The sequence below is a fragment of the Apteryx rowi genome, unplaced genomic scaffold, assembly GCF_003343035.1.
Source record: "Apteryx rowi isolate R43461 unplaced genomic scaffold, aptRow1 scaffold_88, whole genome shotgun sequence".
Taxonomy (NCBI): Eukaryota; Metazoa; Chordata; class Aves; order Apterygiformes; family Apterygidae; genus Apteryx; species Apteryx rowi.
The window spans coordinates 38,988-61,225 of NW_020451182.1; the positions used below are offsets into that span (position 1 = coordinate 38,988).

General features: G+C 36.0%; 1 protein-coding gene across 12 annotated transcripts in view; it reads right to left on the minus strand.

Annotated features, from left to right (window-relative positions):
- Positions 1-5,041: 5,041 nt before the first annotated feature.
- YLPM1 (YLP motif containing 1) overlaps positions 5,042-22,238 on the minus strand; it is a 39,413-nt gene continuing 22,216 nt past the window's right edge. For 6 of the 12 annotated variants that reach the window (XM_026090890.1, XM_026090889.1, XM_026090897.1 and 3 more), the window contains 14 exons: positions 21,372-21,464; positions 20,783-20,966; positions 20,490-20,635; positions 19,955-20,109; positions 19,236-19,298; positions 18,766-18,885; positions 18,311-18,487; positions 18,011-18,094; positions 17,663-17,746; positions 16,285-16,371; positions 13,131-13,182; positions 7,730-7,860; positions 5,828-6,009; positions 5,042-5,451 (listed from right to left, as the gene is read on the minus strand). In XM_026090890.1, coding sequence (XP_025946675.1) covers positions 5,863-6,009; positions 7,730-7,860; positions 13,131-13,182; positions 16,285-16,371; positions 17,663-17,746; positions 18,011-18,094; positions 18,311-18,487; positions 18,766-18,885; positions 19,236-19,298; positions 19,955-20,109; positions 20,490-20,635; positions 20,783-20,966; positions 21,372-21,464 — 1,523 coding nt within the window. In that variant the 3' untranslated portion in view covers positions 5,042-5,451; positions 5,828-5,862. The other 6 variants (XR_003257710.1, XR_003257709.1, XM_026090895.1 and 3 more) reach the window with 6 other exon arrangements.

Consider the following 22,238-nt stretch of genomic DNA (forward strand, 5'->3'; position numbering starts at 1 on the left):
TGTTCAAACACAGCAACTTCGTATATGAATATACCAGTTAGAGCAGATAGTTCCAGATGCTATCCTAGTAAAGCATGTCAGAACTTTCTTGTGTAAAGGTGAGTATCTACTTATATGCTCTTAAACAGATCAGTTAAGGAAACAAATTTTGTCCTATTACACAAATACAATGGAAGCAGTACGGAGAACTATTTGAATGTTTCACATTCTAGAACACAAATCCTAGAGAAAGGTATGCTCCAAAAACAGATTTGAGACTTCCACAAGCCAGAAAAATATAAGAAATGACAAAACTGTGCCATTTTCTTCCACACAGCTTTAAAATTTTTCATATTTAACTTTTAAATCCTAAAATTTAGAGACGAGATTCTTGACTAGAAACCTAATACAGAACAGAAAATATAGGCTATTTCAATAATTTTTAGTTGTCTTTTCATTTCTGGTATCTTGCCGTATTTTTTGTTTGGTAACAGTACTTGCGCTTACCTGGTTTAAACAAAACCATGAACTGAAGAGCATTATCTGCTTCCAAACAGTATAAATCAGCTAGAAAGTGATAATCCATCTAAAGGAAATATTAAGTCATTACTGTCCACCCTACACACATTAGGAAGAGAAGATTTAAAGCTTCTGGTTGCAGATCCTGGACTATGCAAATTTGGAAGTGGTAGAAAGACACACAGCAATTACTGGAACATCCCACTGATGCGAATGAAACAAAGTAGTTTCACCATGAAAAGAGATCAATCTTGAACAGAAATCAGAAAAGTTATTCACTGTTCCATTACAAGGCTGAAAGATTCTGACTCTCACCTGTAAGAACGGGTGAGCAGGAGAAAACTATTTTTACTCAGTTTTCATGAGAGAAATGAAGACTGCCCTAGTGACTCAAAATATAGTATAAAGAGAATTGTGCCATTTATGTTTCAAATTCTACAAAATTTATGTTCTTTCTCTTCTCATTTCTACTGTTAAGAAAACTAAGTATAATCAAGCTTGCACCATGTTATAAAAACTTGAATTATGTTTTATCCACTTACAGTTCACAGTGCAGATGAGTCATCTCAACAGAGAGGGCCATCTCTGCTCCTCAAATACTTTATCTCATAGAATGCATGTTGTCTTGGGTGCAGTTTGATCCCGAAATATCTGTGGATCTCAAGTTCAGTATCGAGGCCTTGCTTCCCAGAAATAATCTGGGAAACAACAAATAATGAAGAGAAGCATAATAAAAAAAAAAGAACAATCTACTCATTAGTACTTGACCTCCTGAGGATGCAGACCATGTGCGTGTTCCACACGCAATGAAAACTTTCAGTGCTGTTTCCGCTTTCCAGTTCATGTACATTGAATTACAATAATCCAAAACAGAGTTCCTGGGTTTCTTTTCAGTTAATCCACAGTTAGCTAGACGCATGCTGCCATATCCATTATGAACTTCATAGCAAAAAGTACAGTTTGCCCCCATCCAAGATCAACAATGTTTTCTTCAGGTTCTGAGTTTTGTCCAGTCTTGTGTGGTTTTTCTTAATATCATGGACAGCAACGTTGTTAATAAAATGGCACAAGGTGCTATGGAAAATTGTGTCTAAAGGACATGAAATTAGCCACCATGAGAGTTGCATTAAATAAGCGAAGCAATATTTACAAAGAATATTTTTCTTCTGGTAACAATGAAATCCATTCTGGTAGCAACAAGCTGTTCCACAAGCTAAAATACTTCATTCCTTTCTAAAGGAATCTCAGAGTGTTCCCATAATACTGAAGTCCCAAATCAGGAAAAACAGATTTTGGCTCAAAAGGCCATGTTCTTCCCTCTAATTAAAAGCACACTAATGCCAGAGACTGTTCTTCTGCAGGAAGCATACTTAATATAACTTAAAATTCCCAATTCTTCATAAACTTCATCCATTCAAAACAACTGGATTAGATGTGGACTTTTTTGGGGATAGTTTAAGCAATTTGTTTCAGTGTAACATTAAAACTCAAATTTTCAATTCAACCCTTTCATAAAAATAACTATTGAAATCCTACTCAGATGTATCTAAATGATTGTTCAGAGATCAAAAGGTTTCAGAAAATAGTTAAAGCAATGCCTTACAGATTAGCAGTTACAGCAATGTATTGTTCACCAAGAGACAGGTGAGGAACAAAGTTAGCTAATGAACAGGGTTCACAGAGATGACTGAAGCAAATCCAAAAAATACCAAACCCTACCTGATGGGTGAAAAATGAAAGTCTAACATGCACCAGTACCAGTTCTTCCCTTGTAAAKCTAGGGAACTAATAATGCAAGATAAGTTGTTTATCCATGTTGATGTAAATATTTAAGGAAAAGAAAACCACTGAATTTCTAAATCTGATACAATGTTCTATGCTATAATTTTACTCTTGTTATACCAGTCAGATCACCATGCTTAATGAGCAATCCTACAGTAAAACATACAAGATGACTGAAGATGACAACTAAGCTTTATTCACAAATTGGCAGCATGCCTTTGCTTTTTGTAAACATCGATGGGTTGCATGTTCCCTTGTAAAAAGCACATGAACTTCTCCCCCATGTAGATAGTTTCAATATTCTTACAAAGCAGAGGGTCTTGAGACAAATGGAAGTGCTATAAGAAATGGTAATTCATACAAAATAGTCTTTTAACAGTCAATTTTGCTCAAGAGGAAGCAGCTACATTATGCTGCAGCTGATTTTTTTTTTTTTTTTTTAGGTTGCATTTTTAAATGTGATGTACAGCACATAAACAGTCCAACCTGAAGTTAAAACAATGGCATGCATGGTCAAAGGTGAATCATCATCTGAGAAAGATGGATGCTTATTTTCCTATTTAGCTATCAATGGAAGGAGGTATTTTTTATGTTCAGTGCTGAGAGACTCTAGCCCCCAATAGCTGCGAGCAGGTGATGATGAAGATCTAAATCAGGATCAAATCTTATTAGATGCTATGGTGAAAGATTTTCCAGACAAAAGAGCAATCACCGATCACTAACCCCTGACTATGGGCCAAGCATGAGATTATCAGATACTCTCAGTTCTCCAGCCGCAACGATGAATTTCTTATTTTTGCTCCATTTTTTTCATTCACTGGAGGACTAGAATATGTGGAATCTGTTGCAGGTTGTAGTTCTGGTATAATTTTTTGAGAGCCACTTCCCATCAAGCAGATGAAGACTCACCTGCTAGACATTCAAACTAACTGAAACAGATGGCAAAGATCACTGAATGATTTTTATGTACTACAGAAATGGAAAAGGTTGGACATCAGGCAGCTAAGAGGAAAAAACAAAACAACTTTAGCCTAATCTGACAGTCTGCAACAGTAGGTCTTCATAACTGAAATTTTGTTCTAAATTTGAAAATTGGTACATTTTCTCTCTCTGTTATCAGAATAAAGTAAAACTCTGTATTCTCTGTCCATCTCTCTTTAACTGTACGTTCACCACAGAAAGAAATTTAGTGTGACCTCTCTGGGTGTTATCTGCTAAAATCTTTTCCAAAATTGTTAAAAACAGAAGACATTATGATCACCTCCGTCACATGCTATCCATTTCCATGCTCCAGAAATATTATTCAGCCTAGAAAGGAAGTCTTAGAAAAGAACTTGGTTCAGGTGTATTACCAAAAGTACATTCAAAACAATCATCAGTTCTTAACAGTCAAGAAACAGCATGGACCCATAACAATGGCAAGCCACAAGAACTCAATTTGGTTATGGACAACTCATGATAGACTGAAAACCATTCTGCACGTACATGACAGAGCAGCTTCTTTGAAGTGAAGCTCACCTGATCTCCGCAACAGTACACAAGGTCTCTGATTTCCTGTATATATGCACATAATAGCATGTTTACACAAAAAATGCAAATTTATTACCTGCTGTTTTAAAAATGTTGCATTCAAGGAGCTTGTTTTTCTTATATTAAACATACACTCAGGATACAACACAAGTTCAGATATTACCCTCATTTACCAAGGAGCTTTCATCATGCATCACAAACCAGGCTGAGAAATGTCAAATAAACTGAAACACATTAGAATGGTAAAAAAAACAAACATTCATTAGCACCACAGCTCTCCTGTAACTGCATAAATGATAACCACATCAATACTTGCTGATTAATCAACCTAGAAGCAATCTGCAATGTAATCACTCAGCACAGCAACAAAGAATAGCAAAGGAAGAAATTCAGGGCTCCACTTTCAGGGCTCCATAAGAAAGATCAGTAGAAAAATTTCATTTCACCAGTAACACAACAATTATTTTCAGATTTAAACACCTTGCCTTGTTATGACACTGTCAACACAAGTTATTTGCTTCAAAATCTGAAAGGATCAAAAAAACCAAAATCAAAACCAAAAAACCCAAACCTGTGATGCTGTGCAGAAGTGGTATGCCAGCATATATAAAGAACATCAGTTTTCATAGTGTGGACAGTTAATCATTTATCTTTTTTACAAGTTAAACACATGTATTAGCAGAACCAAAGGGTAGAACTTTTAATCTTCACTGCTTCTTTTAATGACATTTCTCTGTGAGACAGTAGACTTATAAATGTAATGAAATGCCCTGTCAGGGATCAGTGTTGACTACAAGACACAGTAAAAACAAAATGAATTTTCTAGGCTTCTCTCCAGAGAATTCTATAGTACTTGTTTTCCAGTTCAGATTAAAGAAATGTTTTACATACAGTACTACCTTGAGTATTTCAGAGCCATCCAACAGAATTTATACTCATGTAGCAATGGAAATTTGATATACTGAGACACTAGGATCCAGAAACTAATAATCATTCTTGCTCTCCAAGAAGAAAGAGAGGGGTATCACTACTAAAGGTCAACAAAACCACAGGCCTTAATGGAGCTGACTACAAGAGGCAGAGCAAGTGATAAATCTAGAAGACAGGTCACATTCTGGAACATGAGCACAGCACCTCTTCCAGGTAAGGACAGTTTTGAGCACTGTCAACATGTGAACACAGACCACATTTAAAATGTCAAACAAAAACCATGCTATATGGTCCACCAAGAGAACTGGGTTTATAGTGAAATTTATTGTTCTGCTTCCTAATACAATAAGCTACAAGGTACATACAGTATAAAACGAGAACGGCCACAAAGCAAAAGTGGTAGATATTCTGTGACGGTACAGTGGAGATAACATCCTCTGTCTAATCCTTCCACTTTATCCCACAAACAGCAGCTAAAACTACTGGCCCTCCCCTTCCCTCCCCTCCAAAAATATTAAAAAGGAAACTGTCTCTTTCATTTAGGAGCAGTGGGATTTTTTGTTTTTTGAGGGCACTGGTTATCTGCCAAAATCTCAAGAAAATTGCTGAAACTAAAGTAACAAAAGAAACAAAAACTGTGAAAGTGGGAGTGACATGACCCATGCAAGATGCTCATGACACCTTGGTTCACTTCTCCTCAGAGCAAATGGCCTGCAAAGAAAGGAAAAGTTAGTCACACCAAGTAAAATAGCAATTAAAATGGTCAGAGTAAAGATACAGTAAAAGCGCAATGTGAACTAGACAAGACTAGGCACACAGCTAAACTATCCTCTTTATAATGAATACATACTCTTTGTTAATAAGGTTTGGGGATTCTGATAGCTGATCTTTCTCCTTTAATATTTAGATTCTGCACAGGAGAGTACACATTGTAATGTACCCAGTTGACACTTATTATTTAAGGCTCCAAATCAAATAATTTGTTTTGGGAGAAGTCTAACAATCACATGAACTGTATCCTCAACTCCCCCCCCCCCCAAGCCCCAAAACCCAAGGCCAAAAACACACAAGAAAGCTGAATACTTACCTTAAAAGGCACAAAAATTCCATTTAACCACTTTTTCATATATACTTGGTGCGATTGAGGGCTCTCTCAGCCAGATGACCACTTTCATCCGTTATTTTCTCCCAATCTGTTTGTCCAACCACAAAACCAATGGCCCTTTTCCTGTCTGCATCTTTCTTTTCTTCTAGATCTGCCCACCGCACCTATGGAAAACATACCATCAGTGGGACAACACCTTAAGAAACTCTGAGACACTTCTAGGCTTTTTGCTGCAGATGAGAGCACAAGAATTCTCATTTGTTCTCATTTTAATTCTGACAGGTAAGTATTAATTTGTTTTCTGAGAGGTAAAGATGGAAACTAAAGCAGTTACACTATTTTTAATAACCTGAATGTTCCAAGAAGTGGAAAAATGGAGTAGATGATTACTTCTTCCATTTCTGTGCTATAACTTTGAGAGTTGAAGTGTAAGTGCCACTTTTATTCTCTATCTAAACCAGTACTTTCTGCATGAAGAATGACCAAAGATTTATTTATTGCTCATTAAAGTACAATACTGTAGCAAAATCCAGGATTTTAGTACTAAATGATCCGAAACAGGAGGGTAGATAACATATACTGAACTCCTGTCTTTATTTTCTGTAAAATCTGTCTTTTGATCACACAATGGAAACATCTAAAAGTAGATTATCAAACTACAGGACGTCAGTGTAAAAAAGAATAATTTGGCAATGAATGAGTGAATGAGGGGAGAGTTTTCTTCTCTAGCTTCTGTGATATATTTCTATTAAAATCTTTCCACTATTTCTTTATATTAAATAACTTCTTCATGCATTTGTTATCTCTCATCTTTACAACTGCAGCCATTGCATCTGCGGCTCTCTGCGGTCATGCAAATGGCTTGCATTCATTCTGTTCCRACACATACATACAGTCACGCTCTCACCTCTCAACACAGGTATCAAAGGGGGGAAGGGAGGTGGTGATGATGAAGGGCTATAGTCCAGAAACTAAGCTGGAACATGTGGTTGCAGGATCAGAAAAACAGTAAGTGAAGGAGCTCTTCCCTGACATCCTGTTTACTCCCATTCACACTGATTTGTTACTTCGCCTTTCTGTCAACATCTCACTATTCCACATTCTACCTGAGTTTCCTCAGACATTCCTACTGATAAGCAATATCTGCTTTCTTCCACCATCACTTCCTCTGCAAGCATCTTAGTATCTCCATTTCCCTCGTGCACACTCTCCAGTACTACCCATGCTTCCTACTTGACATTACAAAACAAAGTCCAAACACAGACAATTAACTCATAAATTATTTTAGTGTCAAAGGTTAACAAACTGCATTTCCAGTTAACCTATTCATTAAAAAATAAGTATTGTACCATGAAGACCAAAGTTATTCAGACCAGCTTCATCTTAAATCTTAAGACCCAAATTCAACTGTAACCTGTGTAAGATCCATTTCTTAAAAGTTTTAATATACAACTAGCTGTAACATACATAACAAAAAATTAGATTAATAAAATAATCATCATTTCTCAGAATCTGCACTGTATATCACACTATCTCCTCACGGAACGCAACATAAGAACAGGACTCTACAGGTTCCTCTGAAATAAAGTGCATCTTTTGCCCCAGCAAGTAATGGAACATGGCCCCTTCCTCAATCTCAAAACCAAGCCATACATGGTTAATCTTTATTATTTACAATTCCACACTTCATTAATACCTCATCTGTTTACCTCTGGAAGACACTGTTCTCAAGAATATTCTGTTACAGAATCTAATGGAATGGCAAAATTAAAGGAAGTGAGACAATGAAATTCCTGTATTCACCGACACTGAATATCTTGATACAAACTCTTGCTCAAAGACTCAGGTTATTTACAGACAGTAAGTCATTAGAAAATGTATTACCCTCTTCTTTCCAGGTTCAGAAGCACGTGTATCATAATCATCTGGAAGCTGTAGATAATCTTCCATTCTGCTGGCAATTGCTTCCCAGTCACGCTTCCTTTTAGCGCCGGTCCGCAAACCATCCAGCTTGTCTGAGAACAAACACAGAGCCTCAGAGTTAAAGGAGAATTTTTTCTATTATTCACACAAACAAGACGAGAGTGGAAATACTTTCAAAAGAATGAACAGAACTTGTACATCCAGCTTGTCTTGACAGGTGGAATGATGAGAGTTGAAATAAACTAGAGAAGACTCAACACCATTTTCAAGTTTTATTGATCTTTCACATTCACTGTGGCATAACACTCCATCTTGTTATTTGTATGAGGGAGAAAAGCTTGCTTTTCTAGATGTTCATACCATATGGAGTCCATCCCCAACAGGTACAATACAGCTACCAAAAGCTGTTTAAGGAACCATAGATCCAGCTGTTCCGTACTTTAACACAATATTAAAGCAGTAGCATTTCTTCCCCAAATTTTGGGTTTAATATTGTGTCAAATGTAACATATATGTAATATCAGGGAAAAAATGACAATCATATAATTAAATGCATTGAAGACCAGTTTTTGAGGTACTGCTTCTACTTAATAACTCCCCCCCCGCCAGCCCTGACCTCCATTTCTTCCCCCATCTTCTTTTCCTCCCTGCCCCTCAAGAAAAACACACCAGAATATCCTCCAGAACTGGAAAAAAATCTCAGAATCTTTTGTTTCATGATACCAGAGGTCAGTCACAAGTATTTGAAAAGTAAGTTTGTCCAACAGTCATCATTTTCTTCTTTTGCTTAGTGAACCAATAAAGCATGAGGAGAAACAATTCCATTCCTAGGTTCTAAAATTTTGTTCATCTTTGCATACTTATTTTCAGTGAAGAAACAATACCTTCTTGAAATTAGGTGGCAAAGTGCTTTTGTTAATGAGATGAAGTAATTATTCATCATAAGATTAGGAACAATAAGGCATGAAAATGAAAACCAGCTTTACAATTCAGAATAAATTCTAGTACGTCTTTTGTTGATGTATACTACTACTTTAAAAAACAACAATTAAGTATATGCAGAGGGAATACTAAGCTTGTTAGGTACATTCTGTAAACCATTTCCACTGATGACAGTAATATTGGTTCAGAAGTCATTGACATAATTAAATTTGCCCACAAAGGGCCTCTGAAACAACCAAATATAAGGCAGCATATTTTCTGGATAGCAGAAGAGGATGTTCGAAAGTATGTATTCAAAGAAGCTCAGTTCAGAGATGAGTTTTTTGCTTAATATGGGAGAGAGAAGAATAACAACAGAGATAATGTGAGGCAATGGTGATGTAGACATGCTAGTAATATTTAAATGCTGTAAACTAATGAAGTCATTTCTCCCTCATACAACTCTTAAAATTTTTAAGAATCTACCTTTGCCCCATTTCACTGGAACAGATACAGAATTTGTCCTAGGAAAACATGTTAATCCCCTCCACCAAAAAGAACATCATTTAAGAAAAATTACGCAAAAGTATTTGCATCTGTTACATGGTATCTTGTGACATGATTCAGTTAAGGTTCTTCTTTTGTTCTAAGTTAAATCTGTCAAATTTGAAGCTCTATCTCCACAGAAAGACGGCACTTCCTCTAGAAGACAAAATTCATTTACAGAATATCCTTCTGTTACTCCAGCACAACAGGTACTTGTACAGTTCTTCAGTATTATTCACAGACCAATGAGACCATTCATAGCATAAGCATTTCCAGAACAAATTACATTTAAAGAGAGAGCAACAAACACATTGAGGAGCATTTAGGATCATGCAGAACTGAAAATTCAGGAGCTCTCTGTTGACAGTTATATATACACACAGACACATTCTTGCTGGAAGGCAGCACCTGATGTAACATGCTACGATACAAGTGCATCTCATTACCAACACGGAAGAATTCACTCTCCCACTCCCTGTTGCACACAACTGAAAATGGTGCCAAGAAATGCGTAACTCTCAAACATAAATAGAGTTCAGGAGGCCCTCAGAGAATGAGAATTCCCCCCCCCCCCCATTTTTTAAAGAGTTTGCTATTGCTACAYAGAATTTATTTTAAAATGTTATCTCCTTTTGTGTTTGAAGTTGAATTGTCTTTCCAAAGAGATCTGCTTCCATCCACACTAACATAGTTCAAGGTACACATGCCATACAGCAAACACACTCTAAGGGTATGTCAAAAGCCTACCACAAAACATTATTTCAGAGTGGTTTTTTTTCTGAAAATGAGACAAAGTGTCATTTTGTAACAACGGTGCTTGTGAATATTTATGGAAGATGATCAGTGTTAAACTATCAAACAAATCATTTTACCATTTCAATTTTAAAAGCAATGAAGTAGCAGCTTTTTTGAAACTCCATAAAACTTAAAAACTCACCTTTAGAATTTTAATAATAAAAGCATCTCAAAATAAGTGACCACTTTTTGCTCCTTCAAAAATGAAATACTAAACTAAATGAATCAAATTTTTGTACTTACACAAAAAAAAGATAACGTTTTAAGTATAATGCTATTTGTATTCCAGAGCAAATTTTACAATGGTATCAAAACTTCAGCTATGGCAGAGATCATTTCTCCATCCATAAAAGTTTGTACATCCCGCAATTAAGCCATATCTTGAAACAGGGTATTGTGCTAAACACTTCAAATACAGCCTAATTTTAAAAATGTTAGTCCATTTCTGTAAATTTAAATAAAAAAAACCTGTGTGTACTATGCACAGAGACAGACTGAAACAGTAGTGATTACACTTTAAATAGAAATGTGGCCATGCAGTCACAACACATAAGGAAATGATATACCAGCACATACACTCAGAGGAATGCACATCCCTGCCAAAGTAAATTTGAACTACAGCAAGAGCTCTGAGGCAAACAGAACGGTGCTTGTCGCCAGTCACTGTTGCAGCTAAAAACTCAAAGCTTTCAGACCTTTTCCGAGGCATACTACTATCAGTAAAATCTTTTGTTCTTGCCTGTAACAATATCTACGCAGGAAAGAAAAAAAAAAAAAGGTACAACAGGATTCAAAGTGTTGCTTTTGGACTTACATTACTTCTGTAAATGCATGCCCTTGGGAAATAAAGTAATAAACATAGTGGGCAGGTCAGGTCCCAGGAAATAACTCCACTTTGGAATGACAAAGGCATATTACAGTTTACATGCCATTCAGGAAATAATTTTAATTGGTCACCTACTGAAATGGGCCTATGATTAACCAAATACAAAATCCTATTGTGAATTAAATATAATTATTCTTACTCACAGACTGCAAGAGCTTATAATGCATACTTTCAGCTAAAAGGTGTTTGTCCTTGCAGAACAACTTTTAAAGAAACAGTATTCATTATATTTGGGTGTCAGGCTTTTAAAAAATGTGCATTCTGTCAGAATTTACTTTTAATCTGTAGTTCTATATATTTGCAAAAAAAGAAATTTAGAGGGTAGTTATACAAGTAAAATTGTGAATACAGATTTAATGGAAAGACCTTCTCAGCACTTATATCTGTAACGTGCAGAATGCTAAGTTTGTTAATTGAGTTCTGACTGTTAAAGGATTATTGCAACAGCCTTGCAAGTAACTTACTTTAGCATAAGACTGACACTGCTGCACACTCCCCTTTTTACATTTATAATAAGTAAGGGCCATATTGAAATTGCTTTTTATATTATGGAGTTTTGATATGGAAAGAAACTCAACATCATTCTTTGCTTCTATTTGTTAGCAGTATTTGATCATGAGACATGGAAATTTTGAAAGCTATCTGTAAATTTCTACAGCAGCCACAGACCCCACATTGCTATGAACTACACACAAAATGTAAATACTTTTAGAACATACTTTGGATTCCTGTGATATTTGTAAAATACATGTTCACCATAGGTAGTGGAAGATATCTGTTCCTGTTACTCAGTATTCAAAGAGAAGTCAAGGTTATTTGGAATGCAACACAATACATCAGAGATTTGTATTCTTTAACAGTGCACAGTTTTCTAGTACCATCATCCCCTGCATAATCAAAAATGACAAGCTAAGAAATAAATTTCAGATATCAGGGTAATTACCTCTGTACTAAGAATACAGACAAATCCTGAGCAAGTTCTGTCTTTAACTGCCTAGTTGTTTGATATGCCTGACCCACTGAGTACAAAGCTCCTCCAATTGTACTGCAGGTGCCAAGAAGTCCAGATATTTCATAAACATTTAAATGACTTAAAAGAGAGCACAGCAGCAGAAGAGATGGTGCAGCTAAGTGGCGAACAGCAAGAAATGAAAGTCTGTTTTATGTAAGCCAGAACTTCTGGTGCTATTTCTATTGTGCAATTGTGATTTTGGTTATTGGAAAGCAGTGATACACAGGGTTGTACTACACATGCAGAAGCAAACTTCAAGGAGTTAAGACATGCTGTGTCGCATTCAGATATATTTGTTACATATCCTAAAAGTGACAGAAATAGTAATTTTATGCAGATTCTGTTTACACATTTTGAATTAGTTCCATAACTGTTCTTTAAAAAACAAACAAACATAATGACTGGAAACTCCTTTCCATGTGTACACATTCCATCATGGCCATGGTGCCTGCATTTCAACCAAAAGTTGCTTTTGATTTTGATAGTATCCTGGTATTATCACTTATATATCATGCAGCCAGAAGCACTAAACAGAACAAAAGTGCAGCAAAAATAGTCCCCTTATACTGGTAAGTCCATTTTGCATCCTATTAAAAGCATCCTAGGACTCTCCTGAAATTTGAAAAGCACAACAAATTTTAACTTTTCACTTAAGTCACTGAAAAGAAACAGTGAAGACTAATCATTCAGGACCAACTTCAAAGTATGGCTTTTTTTTCCTTGCATATACCAGTCTTGGAGGGCGAGAAATACCTTCAATACAATTCCCTATTGTGCATGTCTTCAAGAAGATAAGAAGTTATTGAAGATATTTAGGCTTAAGGAAAAAAAAAATGTATGCAGTATGAATAAGAATGCAGTGTAATGCAAGTCAATTCTTTGCCTTTTACAACAGGAAGGAGATGAATAAAGAATAGAAATACAGCTTTTTAAAAATTTTGAGACAAAATACTTTCCTCAAACTTATGGAAGAATAATTAATGAGTATATAGAACAGTGATGGTTAGAAAGATCAGAATTCCCTTGCCTCTGCAGAAGAGAGAAACTGCCTTTTTGTAGAAATGCTTTTGTGGTTTCAGATACATGTGTATGAGATCAGTATATTTATTTGTCTTTCATAAGGAGACACAGTAAAAACGTAAATTCAAGTTCTGCAAACATCAGATACCAACTGTAAGAAACAGGAAAAAATAAATACCCACCTAGCTTTGCCTCAGAAGTGTCCATCTCCCATTTGCTTTTCGGAATGTAACCCTAAATCATACACAGAGAGAAGCTCGGAGGATTAGAGAGAGACACACATGCATATCACTTTTGAACTGGAAACAGCATTATAATGGGAGCTTAAGGTATTTCTTTTTGTAAGGAACAGTTCTTGATATCAGATGAAGGAAACAAGTTACTCAGTATTTCAGAACTTCTGTATCAACTTCCCATTCAGTGATTTTAGCAGCCCTTGCACATCATTACAAGAGTACTGCTCTCTGCAAACACAGAACTCCAGAATGAGTCTAACAGAGAGCAATGGTACTGAAATTGTGTGCACAGTTACTAGATTACATTATCCCAGGTGGCATAGTTATTGCAACACAACTTATCAGGCATTAAGGATATTCAATACTTATAAATACAAATGTAAAAATTACATTAGTATTATGCTTTTAAGAATGTACTTCCAGAAAAATTTATTACACACAAGCTTCATTTAATGACCCTTTTAAAGGAACTTACTGAATTTTTGTATGAGTGGTTAGTCCACAACTAAACAAAATTCTTTTTCTAGCTTAAATGAGAGTTAGCATCTGCTAAATCACTGAGATTTAAGTATTATTGTTCATTTAAAAATTACCCTTTTATCATAGTTCAAACAATGATTCTTTCCAAACACTTTATATATAAAATGCATGATGTCAGATTATTTAACATCTTTAGCCAGTTTATTCTTTGCAAATGAAAGTAATGATCTTAAATTTGGCAAGAAAATAATTACTTTAGATTTTTTTTGTAACCTTTTTATTCTATACTCTTGGACAAGTAAATCCTTATTAAGCAACCCCTTATAACTCACTTCAGTTTAAATTTGGCATAAAACTACTTACGTTTCTCTGCAGTCAAATAAATAGCCCAATATAATGAAAYGGAAATCCTGTGAGAGTTCACAGTTTAAGAATGATTTTTAAGAGAGGGAAAAGAACTACTCTAGAAGATTTCAACAAGAGAACATACTTAATCCATAGAGAGTTTTATTACACTAAATTCTTTCTGCTCTATTTAGAGATTACCTCCACTGTGGTTAACATATACTTGTATTTGTAAATGCTAAGACTTACTAAATCCATGCACCATTCCAGAGAGCCACACTGCTTTTGTTTATGTTCAGCATTGCTCTTCCAAAATCTTTTACAGAACTATTTTCTATTAAGCATATTTGAGATTATCACAGATTTATGTATTTTATTACTGTTTTTAATCAAGTATGTATTTAATACGAACTAAGACAGTTTGCACTGCAATATTTCATTGTAATAAATATATGAATTTCATGTACTATACTTTTAAACCAAGCTACACATTAAAACTTGCTCAAAAAAATTAAACCACAGCTAGAAGCCTGCCTTGTACAAATTGATGTGCGACACACTGGTGAGAACACTAAGTTAAACGCATCAATAATTCATACCATCAAGCACAGAAAAGAAAGAATTGTCGGAACGCTACAAACAACCCTATGGGAGTTGATAATAGCAACAAAAGAGTGACTTTGATGGTGTGAAATGCCCTATTGTGTGCTGAATCTGTATTAATATCCCAGTCTTCAGAAAGGGTAAGAAAAGATTCAGATTTCATCCCTTAGTTCAAGACAGTTGGATTTTTCAAGGACATTTGCCAGATGGCAGGAGCTTCAGACCTCTCTTTTTCCACGTGATTAAGAGAAGCACAGCAAAATGAATTGAAGAACCCTTACCAACTGCTCTCAAGAAGCAACAGATACCAAATACAGTGTACTATTCCACCTTCCTATCTGATGTATCTCTCTCTGAAATTAGCCACGATTGAATAGCAGAAATTATATACAGCAGACAATTCTTTGCTATTTTTCACCTTTTGCGAATCTGAATAGAAACCATTTTTTATATGTAGATTACTTTTAGATACTAAGAATTTGCTTCATTTTCACCACCAAGCTTTCTCCTTGACTTGTAAAGAAAAGGCCTATTGTTATATGTGCTGTACATTAGGACACTCCCCAAGCCCATAAAAACACACATACACACATACATATATGCATAGATTTCTCTCAAAAGCTAAAGACACAACTTTCTATTTCAGATAGAGTTCATTTTTAGGAAATAAGAATCTAGCAGCCATATTCTTGTAAACATGGATGCATCTTTAAGTGTCCTAATCACACTTTATGCAGTGTTATACTCTGTGCCAAAGAATAATTTAGTGAAGAGAATAAATGAGTCATATTGCAAAAAATAAATGTTTATTAAAACCCACTCTTCCTAAGATTTATTTTTTATTCTGCATTTCAACTCCTTTCTAGACTGCCACTCATGAAGAAGAGTAAATTTTCATCAAGAAAATGGACTTAGTTTGTCTCAGACATTTTTGGTTACTTCTTGTTTATCACAATTTAACTGCTTGATTGTGGGAGCCAGGGTTTGACATGTCCAACTCAATCAAGTGCTGACCAGCTGCAGCTCCAACACATACCAAGAAGTTACATTAGGAAGCCCTCCATGGCCTCTTAAATACATATCCAAAAAAGCCAGACCTCAGGGCAATTCTCTAACTCTCATTTATCCAAAAGATCTAACCCCTGAACTTGGAAATAGCTAACGACAACCAAATTAGCAAGGTTTGGCAGAGAAAACATGCTTCTTCATAAATGTTGTCATGATCTGTGACAGTCGAGAAGAGTTCTTTAGACACATGGAAGGAAATAAGCCAAATGAACCTTTGCCCATTCTTCCCATCCCTCCACTTAGTGTGATTCTCAGACATCCTGATATTCATACCTTTTCCTTCCCAAGTTCCACTTCTACATAATCTGAAGAAAAAGCTATAGTGTACTGCAATTTATAGATGTGTGCCAGAGGCATGTTTGCCATGCTCCACTAAAATGCTGTTTGTGGCATATACTCACAGATAATTAAAAAAAAATCAGTTAAGAATAACATCTTCTAACATTAAAGTTCTCTTAGAAATGTGTAAGAAACGAATGACCAGGAATGTGTGTATTAACATCACACTGCTAGGAATGGCAATGGATTTGAATTTATAAGATTGAGACTCTCCCTCAGACATATTAACAAACATTTTGTTAGAGATGGCTGATGTGTCTCCTACCAGTTCACTCTCTTCTTCCTCTGTTGTATCCTTCTTGGCTTCTTCTTTCTGGTCTTCAATATTTGCATCGAAATCCTCCATCTCCACCTATTCCAAAATACAAGCACAGACATATGCTGCACTGCTTGACTAATAAGAATTATCTTTTTATCAGAGAGTAAGGAGAAGATTCCAAGCTCAAATAGAAGAGAAAAATTGAATGAGAGGATTCATTCAGATAAGTGTGATGATGCATTATATATGAATATTGGTTCCATTTTTGCTTCCTGCAGAAGCAGGATCTCTTCTTGCTAGAGTGAGAAATTTTGTGGGAGAGCAGCAATAGTTTATTCTCCTCCTTCACATGCATGCTTTGTGTTACCAGTATCTATAACAGCATGACACTTCTCTTGCTTCACACACAATCATACTTCAAAACTTATGTCCACTGATATCATGTATATACTATGGAATACATAATACTCTTGTTGTATGTATATTTCTTCATACCATTAGTAAAACCTTGATGCATACATCAGAGTAAACACAAATCTGTATTTTTGAGTCTTCTTCAGAGCTGAGCCTTTTGATGTCCTCTTTAAAATTACTAATTTCCAATACAAACAATCTGTAATTAGAGATAACCTGCTGACCTCATGACAAACTTGCAAAGAGTCAACTCTTTTCCTGCTTCAGCAGATCACCAGCTTCTATGACCGCGGCACAGCAAATGTTGATGTTCTGACATTAACACACAGCTCTAGCACACCCAAGATGTATGTATGATTTACATACTAGTCTATTCCCAGAGCTCCTGAAATGTCTACCAAAGGAGAAGGCAACAATATAGAAAGCTAACACATCAAAGATGTACAGCAAACTCCAAATGGAATAAAAGGTAGCACACTTCTACATCAAGTGTAATCTTCAGTTACAAGCTATGTATTTATTTCTTCATTCTCTGCAGCAGGTCTGGATTTCTAAAAGTAGGGACCCAGAGGAATTAAGGTTTTAGAAAAAAAAATTAATCAACTATTTTCCAATTATGATCCAAATAACCTGAATCTTTCCAGTAACCTGAAAAGGTGCCCAATTTCCTCTGAGAGAGTAGAGATACTCTTTTATTGGTACTCAACAGTTGCCAAAGAACACAGGGGCTTCAACTCTTCCTCAAAGAGGCATAAGCATGGGCTCCAAAAAAATGCAGTAAAAAAAAAAAAAGTGCATCTTTGGATAATTGATAAGAATAATAGAATATACTTGTTTGACATACAATTCTGACTTTCTGTAGTGCCAAAYATATGACCGTCCTATTATAATCATACTGTCCTCTGCTTTATATTTTCAGTATAATCACATCTACATAGTTTGTCATCTTAACAAGCACAGAGATTCTCACCTCTTCAATAGCAGCATCTTGCAATAGAGAACGAATGTCCAGGCGCATCATGTGACGTGGTGCTGCCTCCCAGTGATCAGACATCTAACAAAAAACATAAAAATAAAGTATCTCCAAAAACATAACAGATTTAATGGATTATTGGGTTTCTGATCACGAATGAGATGTAACTGTACTTGAGAAAAGTCATTTCAATCAATCCCATGAAATTGCTATCAGCTCTTCTTAAAAGAAAATTGTAGGCATCATGTAGTCTAAAAGAGGATGAGAGCTTTCTGACAACAGCAGTCCTGAAAGCACAAGGAAACCTATCATTAATCCTATGACTCCACAGATGTAAATGGTTACCCTGTTGATTTCCTTTAGCTTGCGTCCATGAATATTCCTCTTGGAACAGGTCTGGTTATCTGCACTCATTTCAGCTAAGTACACCTAGAAAGAAACACAATATTAAATACTGTAAATCTATTTTAGAACCATTTTTCTATCTGGTGATATACTCTGCAGTTGAACATTCTGAGATTAGTACATTTGTAACTGTAGACAACAGTATTTTTCCTGAATGTGGGAAGGACTGGGCATTCAGAAGTTTAGAAACACTATCATATGGGTGGCTAGCAAATTCAAATGCCTTTTTGGCTCCATTACCTCAAAACCCTTGGTTTTTGCTGCACTCCAAAACTGTTCAAAATGTCGCACTCTGTCATTTATAGCGTCAAGGATAATGAAGGGGAAAAAGCCATCATCCAAGGTCTTTTTGAAAGTTTTAAACATACTGGTACGATAGGTCTCTTCCATGTCAGCTTCGTACTCATACTCCATCACCTGAATCAAGGACAAAAACATTTAAGAAAGAGGACACCTATTAAATTGCTAACATTCAAGTACTGAATGTCATGAGCACAAAGTATATTGGTATGAGAAAAACCATCTTCCAAGTAATTTTTAAGAACTTGCACTGTCTGCCCTTAAATTATTTTAACTTGTTCTGAAAACGACCTCTGCACACTTCCAAAGCAATAGACTGAAATTTTTAATTGCCACTGTGTTGTTCCAGAATGTCTTGCTTATTTCTCAAGGTAAGCAATCTGAACTAAAAGTACCTTCTTTTTCACTTTTTTCCCTGTATCTGGATCCCTCTCTTCTTTTTCTACTTCAGTGATGAAATAGTCATCCAGGCTGAGCACTCTTGGTGCAGGTCCTCCGCACTCTACTTCCTTATCCTGGGAGGAAAGGAAACAAAAAAACCATATACTCTTGGATATTTGTACAAATTCTGTTCTGCTATAGAGGATCCCCAAAATGCCTTTGGCACACAGCAGTTCCCTGCTCTATATTCAAAACAAGAAGAGAGCAGCATTCCTCCTACTTGCTGCTAGTGAAGGGGATTCGCAAGTCACATGGAGATATGGAACATGAAATAACTACAGGCAGAAATTCCAGGTCTTGATCTTGTTTCTTCCAAAAGCCTAACTCAATTTCTTCCTTTGCATACTGGACAAACAAAGGAAACAGCAGAATAAGCAAGCACGAAAGACAAGCAGCACTATAGAGTGAGCAGCTGTTTACGTACCCTGATGAGTTTTGCTACATGTGTCTTTCCACTGCCAGGCAACCCTCTCATAATGATTACAATCTGAAACAAAGATCATATAAGAGAAAGTAAGAGTCTGTACTGCATTTAAAAGAATCTCTTATGCAAAAAAAATTCTTAGAGGAAATCATGTGCTCCAGGCTCACAACTTTGCATATTAGACAAAGCCAGCTCCATGCCTCACGGCTTGTTTTACAAACCAGGTTGTGATGAACAGCAGTAGTTCCAGAGAAGTAATAACAGTACATGATGTTAATCATCTCAGCAACTAAAACTGCATAAGATGTTATAGAATTGGTTCAGATAAAATTAACTGTATGAATTTTGTCTAAATATTTTACAGCCTGAATCTTGTTCTTTCTGCTTTTCCTATGGTGACTGCAAACTCTGATTCTCTCTCTGAAACCAAGTCTTTTCTCCGATACATTAAAAGCCTAAAGTTAAATTCTCAGAAACATCTAAAATACATAAATATTACCAACTAATAGGAATTTCATCCTAGCATTCCTAGGAGATTTACAACTCTTATGGACTCCTTATGGCTATGCTACAATACTCTAAGCATTTGCAAAGGAATAAACAGAATTTTCAGTGCTTCCCCAAATGTAGGCTTTTCCCCAATATATTACATACATTAGAATTTTATCTGAATACAGACCTTGTAGAAACTGATTGTTGGGTTCAGAATGCATACTCACTCTCTCTGGCCTGCTATCTCGTCCTGGTGGCTTCAAAATATCATCTACATTTTTAGATTCTGGCTTCCTTTCCACTCGTGGAGCAGGTGGTGGCTGACGGGGCACTGATGGAGCAGAAATAGGGATCCTTTCCTCAGGATAATTTCTACGATCACCTTCAAATTTCAGTGATTGGACAGAAGAATTTTCTTAGTTCAGTAAATTTAGAAATTTAAAACGCTCATCCTCAGTCAAGCTGTTTTAAACAAACCCTCAATACTTTAGGAGAGATTCATGGATGTCTCCCCAAAACAACTCAAAGTTCTAACTCTGGAACAACTGCAATCAAAGACATTTTTTAGCAGACTATCTATTTGTTTCTTTCCTGATCTTATCACCACTGAGAAACAGAAAACTACATGGCACTGCCCAAATAAATTTTCCTAAATTTTATACTCTTAACAAAGAAATACTGCAATTCAACCAATCTCCTCCTAACTCCACCTCTGTGACTCCATATTTTTCATAACACGACTTCTGGACTGAGAAACCATACCTCCAAACATGGAAGGCCCATGATCATATGTTGGACGATCTGTCTTTCGTTCATATGGTGGTCTTTCAAAACCGCCTCGTCTGGAGGAGGGATGGTCTTTCTTGTCACGGTAAGACTGAGTCCTTGTAGGTGTAGTAGGAAGAACCCTGTCAAAAGAGCATTTTGTGTATTTCTAGGATTCTACTACGGATTCCAGAGAGAAATGAACATGTGCCTCACAGTCAAAACTGACAGTCTGATACCCAGTACAGCTTGAATCAGATTGATTTCAATAGTGTTCCAAAACCACATACCTATCATCTCGGGGATGACGCTCTTTTTCAAATCTCTCTCGTTCATAGTCCACAGAACCACGGTCCCTGTGCAATTCCCTCTCTCTCTTGAAATCCCGGTGATCTGTGTTTGAATTACCTTGACGCTCAAAATATGGCTCACGATCCCTTTCTCTGTTGTAACGATCGCGCTGGCTGGGGTGCTCTGAAAGGAGAAACCCATGGAAATCAAAACTACTAAAATATACTCTGAACTTTTTATTATCTTCGAAGGAAAAATAACAAACAAGAGTGCTGGAAAAATATATAGAAATATATGACATAGGGCTAGAATGAATTTACTCGGCCACTGAAACTCTTTCCAAGCTGTAACAGGCAACCACATCATGTAATCCTAGTTAAAGCTATCAAACTGCATTTTTAAAATGGCTAGGTCATTGATCACAGTATTCCTCTTAACAATATAAAGTGTTATCTTTATGGGCCTCTGAAGAAAAGAAAGTGGTTCTGGCTTAAGGAGAAGTTACTTAGTTTAAAATATGCTTTTAGTGTCTGACAACTTCTCTTAAGAGCTAACTAACTGTCTGAGAGCTGGCCAAACACTCCCTACCTTTTTGAAATGTTTGCCTCTCCGGTAGGGGTTCTGGACGCAGAGTTACCCTCTCCCCATATGGAATCTGTTCCACTTTACTGGTGGTTATATCTGGTTAAAAATCATCAGAAAAATAATTAAGGACAGTCTTAAATTACCTCTTTTCTACCTCCTTTCCTCTGTCATGAAAAGCAATCGCTCAATGGCTTTAAAAGTAATTGAAATACTTAGCAGAAATTTATCATACTGGATAATGCAAAAAGGACCATACATAAACACAGAACACTGGTTTCAGAAGTCTGAAGTGGGTTTGTGTGTGCATAAGTATGCATACCATTTTATCCAAAACAGTAAAGTTCCATTCTTAAGAGGAGTTCAGGTAGCATGCACAGTTAGAAGATTATAAATATTAAAATGTTATGAAAGTTTGAATAACTCACAGAACTGATGTTGAGAACATTAACTGAAATGCTCCCTTTAGGTTCCTAATAGTCACAATTTTTCTAACAGCTTTTAGTAAAGTATCTACTTAATGGCATTGATACAGCTTTCATTCACATTATGGCACCTTACAGAGAGAAGAAAGCTCTCTAAACAGCAATGCACAATATAAGAKCTTCTTTATGACATGATTTAACTCTTGTTAAATACTGTAAGAATGAAGGAAAAGGATTCTATGAAAAAACTAATGTTAAATTTTAGCCTTGATAACACTCTTGATGAGTGTTAAATACCTGTTTAGGGTGCACACTCTTCAGAACTGGGACTTTGTCTCCCTCCCTGTTTGGAGGGTATCTCATACACATTAGGCAGTATATAAATAACAAAAACAGTATTCACAGTCTGTTTTATGTTACTATGTTGTTCCTAAGAACTGTAACAATC